The sequence below is a fragment of the Camelus ferus genome, chromosome 25 (genome assembly GCF_009834535.1).
Source record: "Camelus ferus isolate YT-003-E chromosome 25, BCGSAC_Cfer_1.0, whole genome shotgun sequence".
Lineage (NCBI taxonomy): Eukaryota > Metazoa > Chordata > Mammalia > Artiodactyla > Camelidae > Camelus > Camelus ferus.
Window position 1 is genome coordinate 16,202,739 of NC_045720.1, and position 12,721 is coordinate 16,215,459.

General features: G+C 37.5%; 1 protein-coding gene across 11 annotated transcripts in view; it reads left to right on the forward strand.

The window, feature by feature from the left end:
• ENPP2 (ectonucleotide pyrophosphatase/phosphodiesterase 2) overlaps positions 1–12,721 on the forward strand; it is a 101,194-nt gene that overhangs the window by 34,692 nt on the left and 53,781 nt on the right. For all 11 annotated transcript variants that reach the window (XM_032468152.1, XM_032468154.1, XM_032468151.1 and 8 more), the window contains 5 exons: positions 3,744–3,899; positions 7,762–7,887; positions 9,884–9,944; positions 11,892–11,989; positions 12,205–12,284. In XM_032468152.1, the coding sequence (XP_032324043.1) occupies positions 3,744–3,899; positions 7,762–7,887; positions 9,884–9,944; positions 11,892–11,989; positions 12,205–12,284 (521 nt within the window). The remainder of the gene's footprint in view (positions 1–3,743; positions 3,900–7,761; positions 7,888–9,883; positions 9,945–11,891; positions 11,990–12,204; positions 12,285–12,721) is intronic.

A 12,721-nucleotide genomic window follows, 5' to 3' on the forward strand; every position in this document is an offset into this window, starting at 1 on the left:
AAAGTTTTGGCAAATGCCTCATACGAAATTTCAAGCCCTCATCAAACTTAGAACAGATTTCTGACTTGATCCTTTTGAGGTTTTTTGTTTGTTTGTTTGTGTTTTTGTCTTTCTTGTTAGTCCTGAGATTTTTAGATCTGGGAAAGGAAGGCTTTACAGATTTTAGAATTCATACATAATGAGTCAGAGAATCTTTCCATATCTAAGGATTCAATCAAGTGCCATCAAAAGGGAAGTCCTAAAATCTGTCCTTAGCCTGGTGTGGGGACCTGGACACGGAATGAAAAAGCCAGCACATGGGGGATGAATTGCAGAACTACAAAAAGAATCAGGGTTAGAACTTGTTGTGAAAGCAGATGGCAGGGATGCAATAGGCCGTGGAAAGGCAAAGTGAACTTTCTTTACTCTCTCACTTTATCTTATGAAAAAAGGCACAGCAGTTCAGCTCTTGGAGGAAGAAGTACATGGCTCAGTTGTTCCTCTTCCTATGTCTTTTCCCGCCACTGTCAGCTGAATCCAAGTCAGCCAAGAATGAATTTTGGCGTATGTGTCTCTAATCCACACAGGCCCTGGAATTTACTCTTATTTGAAAGCTGTTGGTAACCCAGTCCTGAAAACAATACTTCTTATGAGATACATCTTTGCATTACAACTGTAAGTGCAACTCTTTCTTAACAAAGCTGCCTATAGTTGAAGAGTTGCCAAGGAAGATTATAATTGATAGGGACATGCAATTGAGTGAAATTCAGCTATTTTCAAAATCAAAGTAAGGGATGAACTTAGAGGGTAATTAATGTTGTAAGAAAATGGTAAAAATTGTGTTGATAGAATGGATGAAGAACAGTTTAAAATAGCTAAAAATTCATACAGATATTTTGAAAGTAAAGACAGAAAGAAGGAAGAAGATTACCAGAGGAAAGCAAAGGGCATGAATGGAGGAAAATTTCACAGGCCGGCTGGGGTGCCATAAAGAAGAGGAGACTGGACAAGCAAACAGCTGAGAACAATGTGCCTTTGGACCCCTTTGGCTTGTCTCAGCTATCAGCATAGCTGAGCGTATTTATGTCTGCAGTCACGGGCGTGAATGCTGCTCAGGATTTATTAGGTGGCTGTTGGAATGACTCGGTCTAAGCAGTACCCTTACAAGAGGAAGAATTCAATTATAAACATTTTTCTCATCTTTATTCTTTACTCTAGGACTTTCTCTATTTTTCCTTTTTTCCACTTGTTAACCCTTCTCCCCTCATGGTTTCTTATGGTCCAGCATGCACTGTTGATAGGTTGGCCACAGTCAATAGAAAAATGTGGTTTATGAACCAGAGGGAAAGGACTGCATTGGAAACCTGACATTATTTCTTAAACTGAACTGGTGTGGTTGGTATGTATTTCAACATCCCAGATTCAACCATGCAAAAGTGCTTCGCATCTCACGCTCTAGTGAATCTGTTTGCTTTAGTTGAACTGATCTAATGCCACACAGGCGAGGACTGGGGGACTCTGACTTTAAAGAGGACAAAAGACTAAGGGATGAACAGGATGTTCAGATAAATGGCTTTAGTGAACCTAGAAATGTCATTTAACATCTGTTCCCCCAACCCTGCTTCTGGTGTTTTCTTTATTTTACAAGTAATGGATACTAATTATTAAAAAAAAAAAAAAAGAAAAATTTACAAAAGTAAATAAGGAAATAAAGTTACAAATAGCATGTTGTAAGTAACATTTGTTAGGATTTTATATATTATATGTTATATAATGTATACTTTGTGTACATATATACATATGCATGTATACATATATACACACAGGAGAAGTAAGCAAGCAAAAAAACAAAAAGGCATTTGTTAAATGTCAGGAGTTTTAAACTAAAAAGTCCCCTTGCTTATCTCTTTCTCATTTTCCCTAAATGTAGTTCTGGTTAAAGAGTTTCTTACAGTGAAAAAAACAAAACAAAACAAAACAAAACATGGGCACCTTTCCTCAATGCCTGTGTCCCCCCACCTCTCTTGTCTCTAGCTCTGGCTTTGTATTTATCTCTATCCTTATTTCTTTCTTTATCACTATTTTTAACATAAACTATAATATACTATTTACTATGATAGCAGTTTTCTGTGCTTTGCTGTTTAAAAGTGTTTGTAAATTTTGTAGCTGTTTCCCTATTAGCTTATGCAGATCTGACTTGTTCTTTTCAAGGGCTGGGCAGTATAGCATCAATGGATCTAGTGATGCTTTCTTGTATGTATATCTCGACAAACTTTTGCAAACACCCATGAGAGATAAACCCCTAGTAATGAAATTTCTGGGTGAAAAATTCAGATGCACTCTAAACTGGTGATAGATCCTTCTACATTGTGTTCTACTTGACAAAAATTTTCATTCCTAGCAACACGTGTAAGATTGCTTTTACTGTCCCTTCATCAGAAATTAATTATTTTGTAAACTGAGATGTAAGCTAGGACCCAGCTTAATTTTTTTCTAGTCAGCCAGTTACCCCAGCAATCCTTTTTTTCACTTATTGATTAATCCTTCTTTCTTTCTCTGATTTAAAATGTTACTTTCAGTATAAAATAAATTGTCTTATATTTGGCCCCATTTCTCATCTTCATGCCCAACACTGATCTCTTTATTTTCTAGTATTAAACTGTTCTAATTATTTAACTTCAGAATATATTTTACTACCTAGTCTTCACCAAATTACTCTTTCTTTTCAGTTTTTTTCTGTTTTCATATGTTTATTTTTTGATAAACTTATAATATCCTCTCAAGTTTTAAGAATTCCTTTTTATATCTTCATTGTAATTGCAGTGAATCTTTAGGTTTATTTAGGAAGAACTGACATTTTTATAATATTGATGTTTTTACCTCCAAGATGGTATGTCTTACTATTCAATGAAATCTTTTAAAATATCTTTTTTGTGGAGTTTTAATGTATTCTTTGTGTAAGTCTACATGTCCTATTAAATTTACATCTAGATATTTTACCTTTTAGGTGCTATGATGAATGGAGCTTCCATTTAATCTTTGAGCTCATATTGCCTGTTTCTTAACAAATTTAAGGATTTCATCTCATTGAATTTTTTTTCCACATTCTTAGTTGATTCTTGAGATTTCTAGATATACAGTTATATCATATGAAGGTAATGGAGGATTATTTTTGAAAAGTCTGGATTGTAGAGTTTGTGTTTGTGCGACTCAGGTTATGAGTGTAGATTTTATGACTGGAAGAGATCTTAAAAGTCTTCTATTCCAAGCCCATCTGTTCAGACTGTTCTTAGAACATTTAGGCTCAATTTTCCTTACAAAAGCCATAGAGTTTTGGATAGGGGAATGAACTTCTGTTTCTAAGTGTGTACAACAAAGTTCTGTTCTCTGTTGGCATCATAGCACACATTAACCGTCACAGATTTGTAGTAATAATCATTGTCAACGGTAGTAAACCCAATAGCCAACATTTGTTACTTTCCATATGGCTGACACTCTGTTAAATGGTTTACATGGTTTACATGGTTTGTTTCTTTTAATTCTTATTAAACCTCAAATTACTTTTATTACTCCCTCTGTTCTATAGATGAGGAAACTGGCAAAGGAATCTGCTAAGGGTACGTAGCCAGCAGCAGGTGATGGAGCCAGGCTGCTCAGCCAGAGTGTGATTGTATCACCGCACTGTACTGCTTCCCAGGGCCACCTTCCCATGGTAACATAATCCACACTTCAGTCCCGTTGCCTTTGTCTCTTGTGTCTTGTAGTGTTATCAGACTCTCCTTGGACCAACACCTCCGGATCTTGCAAGGGCAGATGCTTTGAACTTCAAGAGGTTGGACCCCCTGATTGTCGGTGTGACAACCTGTGTAAGAGCTACAGCAGTTGCTGCCATGACTTTGATGAGCTCTGTTTGAAGACAGGTGCGTAACTTTTGAGTCCTCTCTAGCCTTCATTAGACGGCTTCAAGACGCCCTGCTGTGGTGCACCCTGGTGCTGCCACCCTGCTTCGGCCAAACCAGACAGTGGGTTTTAGTTTTGTTCCTTGAATGATTATCAGTTGTATTATGGGCACACCCCACTTGACTCTTGTTTCCACACAAGGCCCACCCAAAGACGGTTCTTTGCAGTTGTAGTCATTATTTGCTGGTTTTGGAAGTATTTGTGGCCAGCATTTTTTTTTCTTTTTCATCCTCATTATTTCTGTCTCTTGCTGTCGATTTTCTCGTTCACTCCTAGGATACCTGGGCTGAAATTGTGCACATTCTTAAAGTGTTGGGGTTTTTTTATTATTTTTATTTTTGTTTTAATTTTAATTTTATTTTTCTGCTTGCCTGTCCAGTATCTAGCATTTGTTTTATTTTGTCTTATCATACAGTGACTATTGGTCTCCCCTGAGGTCATTCTCTTTCTCTGTGCAAGAAGAAAATGGTTATGGAATTCTGCTTGGGATCGCATGCTCAGGGCAGCCCTCAATCTTCCTCTGCAGTCTTCCTGACCTTTCTTTACATTTCTTCTTCACTGGAGCAGTCAGTAGAATACACAGGCCTCTGGATGAATGTGCTCAAGTTGAGAAGGAGCACCTTTGGAGGGTCCTGCCGTTCTTGCTGTGTTTCCAAGGCCCAACACTTTTCGATGGGACTTTGGAGACACCGGACCAGCTCTCCGCCACACCTCTGGGCAGCGTCCCATTCTCAGTCTCTGGGAAACGTGATGAGCGACCCTGCTCTTAAGACCACTAAATGCAGAGATTCCACAGCTCTCATGACAGATTATTACCTGTTTTTTGACTCTTACGGTTAGATGATTCTTTCAAAAAATTTAACTCATTATCATTGATATTAATCTGATCTTTTTTTAATGATATTGTTAGAAACAGAAACATTATTCTCCTTTAGTAAAGAAATAGACCTTGATTTAGATGAAAACTGACATCAGCTCCCTTACTAGTTCTGAGTTGTTTGTTTTCCCCTCAGAATAAGTTTTATTAGTCTGTTTTTTTTTTTTTTTTTTTTTGTATAATAGATTTTCCAAACTTTTGGCCATTTTGGGGGTTACTTTCCTTTGGAACTTCTCCCAGCTTCCTTAGTTGTGGGTCTGCACACTTAAATGCTGAGAAACTTGTAAACTGAATATATAGATGGAACAGATGTTCCAGCAGAGTTCTTTGGCTTTAAAACGTTGTTTCAAACCAGCAGTCTGTGTTTGCTTGGCACTGAGGGACTAACTAGCATTGTATGCTTTCTCTCTGCCTTGAGTATCTTGTCCCTGACACATCATCTCAGCCCCTCTGGATTCCTGATCTGAGAGCTCCTTGTGACATTTAATGGATCTCCTGACTCTAGCTTAGCTCTCTCTGAATGTAGCGCATGCCCTTCCTTGCAGGTTTAATAAATCTGGGCTAACATTTTAAAGTAGTTAATTTCCCTGTGTACAAAGATAACTTAGGCCAAATGTGGAAGAGTTAAATATTAAATAATAACAGAAGGTTGAAGGAGAAAACAAGAAATTTCTGATTCTACTATGCTAACACCTCTGTAGAGATAAACACAATCAATGTTTCAGTGTAAACTCCAAGACTGTGTGTGTGTTTAGAATGTATGTGTGCTTTTATTTATACGTGTGTATGTTTATGCCCATGTGAGGGTGTAGCTGTATTTATATTCCTTCGTATACATCATCCTTTTAAAAGCCTAAATAGTATTCATTGAACAGATGCAACCCACTTCGTTGAGTAATTGATCAGCATTTATGTTTCCCCAATTTTTGCTATTATGAACAATGTATCAATGAATATTGTTCATGCATATTCATATTTTTGTCTCTTCCTTAAGATAAATTCTGAGGGGTCAGATTTTTGGGGTCAAAGTATATATGCATTTTTAAAATTTAAATATATATTACAAAATTGTGCTTCTCAAAGTTCATAATTCTCTCAAAGGGTACAAGAGCCTTTCACCATTCCCTTTTCAGCATATTCTCATTTAAAAAGATTTTTTTTCTGATCTGATAGCTTTCTTATTATCTAATAAGATTAAATATTTTTATGTTTATCCCCATATTTGCTTTGAAAATTATACAGTGGACTGACTCATACTTTGCTTGTAGTCACTGAATTTTAAAATTTTATTCTTACACAAAGTTAATAATTCTACAATAAAACCAGCTTGTTAATAGTGAGGCTCTTCTGTAAGCAAAGGGATTTTCTTCTGGAAGCAGGGGAGGATAAAATTATATTAGTTGGTAGTTACCCTTGAATTGGGGAAAAAACATGCATAGCCTCTGTCAGTCAAAGTAACCTTGGAAAATTGCTAACCATTGGGAATAGCAGATCCTGCATAAAAGAATTCCCAAGCGTTTAATCTGCTTGGGAAGAGAAAGCTGTGGAAAGAAATACAGGATAAAAAAAATCAGAGAATGAAATCAGGTTGTGAAGGTAATTCTAAAAAAATGGGAATTAAACTGTAGTTGGATTTTTTTTTTAGCATGGCAACTAACATCTCTTTACCCATTTATGCACATAGCAGCAGTATCTCTTGGTAGAATGTTACTGGGGAGCAGCATTGCTTTCTAAGACATTGCTTTCCACTTACATGACATATTTTAAGAGATGAAGACGCGAAGTGTCCTTTAGCTCAGAGAAGCCTTTCTTGACCATTCTGTGTCAAGTAGACCAACCCAGCCTTCATCACTTTCTGTCGGTGCCATCCTGTTATTTCCTTTATGGCACTTAGCACAAGCTGAAATGATCTGGTTGACTAGTTTACTTGCTTATGGTCTGTCTCTCCCAGTTTGGAATGTAAGCTCCATGAAGGCAGGACCTCGTCTTTCTTGTTCTTCACTACCTTTCCAGCACCCAGAACATGGAGAACATAGTTGACGTATTTATTGAATAAACTGAATTAACTATGAAGTTTCTCAATACAAAAACCCTGAGTTTAAAGAGCCATATTTTATTTTTATGATAACTCTCAATTAGATTAATAAGCGTTCATGGAACACTTGGCATTGCCAGGCAAAGGCTCAGGTACTGGAAATACAGTGGTGAAAGAAGAGATGTGATTTTTCTTGCCGCGGAACTCACAGGCTAGTGGATGAAAGTCATACAAAAAGTACAGCACTTCATTTAAAATGAAAATATTATTTTTCTGAATATATTTCCTTGGTAGAGTTGAGTTGTGAGCTGTCAGTTAAGTGCGCTCAGATAGAAACCCGTAGCCTAGCAACTGGCCTCCTTGGAAATAAGCACTCTAACCTCTGGTTGTAGGTAGGGCCACATTTTGGTCAAAACTTAGAGCTGTGAATGTTTTTCGTGTGCCTTTGTATGCCTCGTGTCTGTTTAGGGCTTCAACTTCCAGGTGCATCATCTAGCGGGCAGATTTCATTTTGTGGTTTTGTGGCACCATCACTTGTATTTAAATCAAGCTGATTAAAGTTAGTTGGAAAATAAAAGAGCCCAGCTACTGCAGCTATGCCCGTGACGTAGGTGTTGCAGGCCTTGTACACCATACATTTTATTGGTCTTTTAGGACCAATAGTTTGCAAATGGTTAAGGGTTCCATTTTTCCAAAGGAGCCCAATGGCATTTGGCTTTGTACTCTGATTTGAAAAATTAAAAATCCATCCTATTTGTAAGTCCTCCAAATATCATCTAGGCTGCAGGCCAGCTCTAATTTCACAAGCAGATTAAATGTTGTGGGGTTTTAGCTCTTTTGGTTGGCAGTTGTGGCCTCTTTCATTTGGTTTGCGTGAAGCCATGAACGTGTTCTCTTGTGCCGATTTCAGCTGGAGGCTGGGAGTGCACCAAGGACAGGTGCGGAGAAGTAAGAAATGAAGACAATGCTTGCCACTGCTCGGAAGACTGCTTGGCCAAGGGAGACTGCTGCACCAATTACCAAGTGGTTTGCAAAGGTACATCGGCTTGAACTTGAAAAGAATAAAAACTGGAGACATTCCAAAAGATCTTGGATATTGTGGGTAAAACACCTTGGATGTGGGCTTGGGAGGCAGGACTGGGTGGTTCTTTTCAATTTCACATGCTTCTGTCTGAGTTTTGCTTCTCTGCATTTCACTGATCTGAAATAACATGGAAATAACTCCCAGCTCCATAATTTGATAGAGCCATATAATGAAGAGATTTCTAAAAGAGTTCCTGTCTTGGTTTTAGGCCAGGTTTCCTAGAAGCAGAGCACGAGACAGAAGTTCTGTATGTGGAATTTATTGGGGGGAGTGCTCTGTGGGAGGACCACATAAGTGAGCAGGGGATGTGGGGTAGGAGTGAGATAAGCAAGGATGTGGCCTCAGGTGAAGTCAACTTGGCCTGCTCTACTGCGGGCTCTGGAAAGTAAATCCAAGTTCTTACCCTTGAGGCAAGGGACATGGCTTTTGTACCCACCGGGTATAAGCTGTAAGCCGAGGCACTAGCAGCAGCCTGGGGATGGGGGACCTAGCTGCTAAAGGGGATGGGGCACCAGTAACTCCCTTTATACCCTAAAGCCATGCATGCATGTGTGCTGACTTTGTGTGGTTGATTGTAGAATGTGATGTTTTTATTCCAGTAGTAAATCCTAGTCAGTGGACTGCCGAACGTATAAAAGATGCAGTTTCTGTCTTCAAGGAGTTTAAGTTGCCATGACATCCACTTATAGAAATTAATGGAAAGATCCAAGAATCTTTGTGTAAAGTTTGCAAGTCATTTTTTAGTGGTTAAGTCCTCTTCCCAGCTGTGACATGAAACATTGAAGAAGAGTTTCTGTTAAAAGATTTTAGGGGAAAAGCAAATTTATTCTGAAATATGTGTAATGTTTAGTTGGGGCAAGATGTACTACATTAATGCTGAGTTTTGGAAAATTTCTCTTCCCTACGTAACTGTTGATAAAAGAGAAAATTGAGAATTTATTTCCTTTTCCCTTTTATTTCCCTGGTAAATGTACCAATAAACCACAAAGGCAATCAGAGGAGAAAATAAAGTCCTAGGTGTCATTGGTCATTGAATCATGAAACGTTGGCTGGTTTAAAATTCTAGTTGCAGTACTTTTGTGGTGCTCATGTGTGCACCCTGGGTTAATACACGTGTGGTAAAACATCCCCATTTTAAGGAGCTCGGTACTTACACAACTGTCAGTAGATTCTTGATGAGATTTCCGGTGCTCTTTACATGGGAACAGTTTTTCAAAGTCTTGGTCACAAATGTGACTTACATTCAAGGCATATGATTTTTGTTTCTTTTAGGACAATGTAAAGCAAATGCTTTTTGATAATTTTCATTTTCTCCAAAGTAAACTTCATTTTTTAACCTGAGCTCTTTTCTGTTCGATATTCTTAATAGAAGTAACTCAAGAAAGACATAGGTTTATGCTCTCAGTTTTGGTGGAAGATAAAAGTAAAAGATAGCATTTTTTTTTTAAATTCCTAAACTCAAGGGCTATACACAGATCCATTGGCAAAAAGTCTCTCTAATGCAGTCTTCACCTATCATCCCTGAGTAGTCCAAATCTTCTTCCCCAACTAGAGGGAAGTTGTCATGTTTTCTATGGCTTTGAGATGTTTGGTGGCATAGGAAAAAATGTCCCATCTAATGACCAAACAGTTTATTTCTGGAGGAGAAACAAACATGGAATTTTGTTCACTGACGCCACTAGTGTTTTTATCTATGAACCATCTAGACTCAGAAGGCTCAAATAAACACCACTTGGGGTTATTAAATCTAGACTTTCTCATCATGTATGGGTGTAGTTTAGTAAGGCAAAGCAGACACGAGGCTTTATTTCAGAAGTGCTTTTTAGATGGTGTCCCATAAACAGCAAGTATCAAACAGGACACAGGTCTGGCAATTCTATTCTTCAAGGCTCTGGATGGCATTTATAATTAAATTCACTGATAAAAGTCTACCCATTTTTCCTTACAGGAGAGTCCCATTGGGTAGATGATGACTGTGAGGAAATAAAGGCTCCGGAATGCCCTGCAGGGTGAGTGCACTCTATGAGTATTATGAAGTGTTATGCTTTAGTTGATAAAATATCACAGCTTGTGGATGGATAAATGGTTACAAACAACATAAAACTAAAATCCTCGTATATAGGCAAACTTATGAGTACTTATGAGTAATTTACCAGTCAAAAGCTAGAATGGATCTCTTGAAGTAGGGAATGAAAATTTTTTTCCCTCCTATCACCTCTGCACGTGTTGGAGACTGAATATTCTCTGTGTTTCACCTTAGCTGAAGATTTTACAAATTATATCTAAACAGTACTGAAGACAGAAAGAAACATTTCTGGCAGTGGTTTGTTTTTCCCTGAAGTGCTGCCTTTTTTTTTTTTTTTTTTTTTTGGTGGTGGTGGGGTGGCTGAGGGGAGGACGACAGAACTAAAAATATTATCCAAGATGGTAACTCCAACCAGATGCTACGGAAACTTGACAACCCACTGAAGCGCTGCTCTGCTGGGGTACAGCCAGACTTGAGTGACATCCCACAGCTCAAGTGTGACCAGCATAAGGCACTTATTACGCCTTCCAGGAAACTGTTGAAAATTCATGGACCCTTAAAATGCCTGGCAGAAAATTAGTTTTCTACAAATGTGTTTTCATTAATGCATTTGATTGAGTATATTTTTGTTTTAGGCAGCACAGCCTGGGACACAAAATCCAAGTATTTAGATATTCTTATTTTTGTCTCCTTTTTAACATTAATGAGCTACTTGAACTTCTTTGGACTTTCAGAATGGGATGGCAATAGTTTCTGACTTTTAAAATGTGTTTGGTTCTTTCTGAGGAAAAAGCAATATGTGGTAGAAGCATTGAATGATAATAGTAATGATAATAATGAACTCATATAGTATTGTTCTAAGTGCTTTATATGTCACTCATTTAAAATATGCCTCATTTGGGGAGAGAATAGCTTAGTGGTAAAGTGCATGCCTGGCATGCACAAGGTCCTGGGTTCAATTCCCAGTACCTCTGTTTAAAAAATTAGACAAATAAATAAACCAGAAGTTACCCCCCACACACTAAAATGTGCTTCATTTATTATATGGCTTCAAATGAACTCAAGTCTATGCTTGCTGAATTATCTTCAAACCGTTAGAAACAATTTTGCACATGGTTTAGTATTCTCAAGTCTGATTGACCAACTGTATCTTTAGAATGTAACAAAGGCCCTATTTCATCAGTCGTGCCCTAGTTAGAAGGATAATCTAGTTCTTTATTGATTAATTTTTAGAGAGCTTCAACAATTTAAATTATTTCTGAGATCAATTTATAATTAAACCTAAAATAATTTCTTTATAAGTGTTTCATTCTAGTGACAGGAGTGCTCCTATTTCACCCTCCTCCCTCACTCCCTCCCTTCCTGTATGTGATAAATATTTATGGGAGCCCAGCTATGGGGCCTCAAAATAGAAAGATGAATAAGACGCAAACTGTGCTTTGAAACTAATGAAGAAGATAAACATGTTAATATAACATTATAATATAATGTAAAATATATGAATGATAAAAGAGGTATCAATTCATATCTTAAAGGAATTTAGAAGTGTGAGCAACGAATATTATGAAAGAGCAAATCTTGAGCTGGGTTTTAAAGAATGAATAGGAGTTTTTCAGGTAGTAAGTGGGAGAATACATATTCTAGGCAAATAAAACAGCTTTTTACATTGTGAAAAACCTTTTTGCAAGGCAAGAGGCAACAGTGCAGAAAGCACATTAGGGGAAATCTGGAGTCCAGTCCCTTCCCTGGTCATTTAACTCTGGACTTAAGTCACCACAAATGTTATGTGACTAGAAGTCCAGGCTGATACAGATATCCTCACTGGAAATTTCATCTTGGAAATTCTTGGTTCCAGTTATACAGAATGACTAGAAATAATGCAAACTCTGTGGCAACAGGTTTTCTAAAGCTTAATGTGTTACTGTTTAAGGTTTGTTCGTCCTCCATTAATCATCTTCTCTGTGGATGGTTTCCGTGCATCATATATGAAGAAAGGCAGCAAGGTCATGCCTAATATTGAAAAACTAAGTAAGTCATTTTCATACTGTGTTCTCATCTGTAATCCATGATCTGCACAGTAACCACTAAGCTGTCGGCTTTGAGATCTCTGGCTTTACTATCTGAAATTCCAAAGTGAAGGTAGCACGTTTCTTTGTCAGTTTATAGAATGGATTTCAATTATTTCCATACGTAAAGTGATTCTTATTTGTTCTCTTGCTCTAATATCTGAATTCTGTTTCCAGGGTCTTGTGGCACTCACTCCCCCTACATGAGGCCGGTGTACCCGACAAAAACTTTCCCTAATTTATACACTTTGGCCACTGTAAGTATTTTTTCAAGTGGTGTCAATTCAAAGAGCTGATTTCATCGTGAAATGACTTAAAGGGAAATTTTAAAACATGTTCCTTAGTGTTCAAAGAAAATCTTTCTGTTTTCCATCTTATCTGTATCAGTTGTTCATAGTAAATGCTTTTTACAACTTTGTGGGTGACTGGACTTCACTGCAGCTTTAAAATTGTTTTTTCAGGGGCAGTTCTGTCTGAACACATGCATTCAACCTGTCTCAGATACCACAAGATCTGGTCTTTATTTCCTGAATTTTCAAATAAAAATGTTGACTTTAGGGTTACTGTGTTTTAATTTTCACATACTCCCAATTCTACCTTGCTTTCTTCTTTAAAAAATAGGATTTGTTTATTGAATTAATTTTGGGGGATTTGGGATAGAAACACAACCTAGAGAAAAGGAATAGTGTATTTA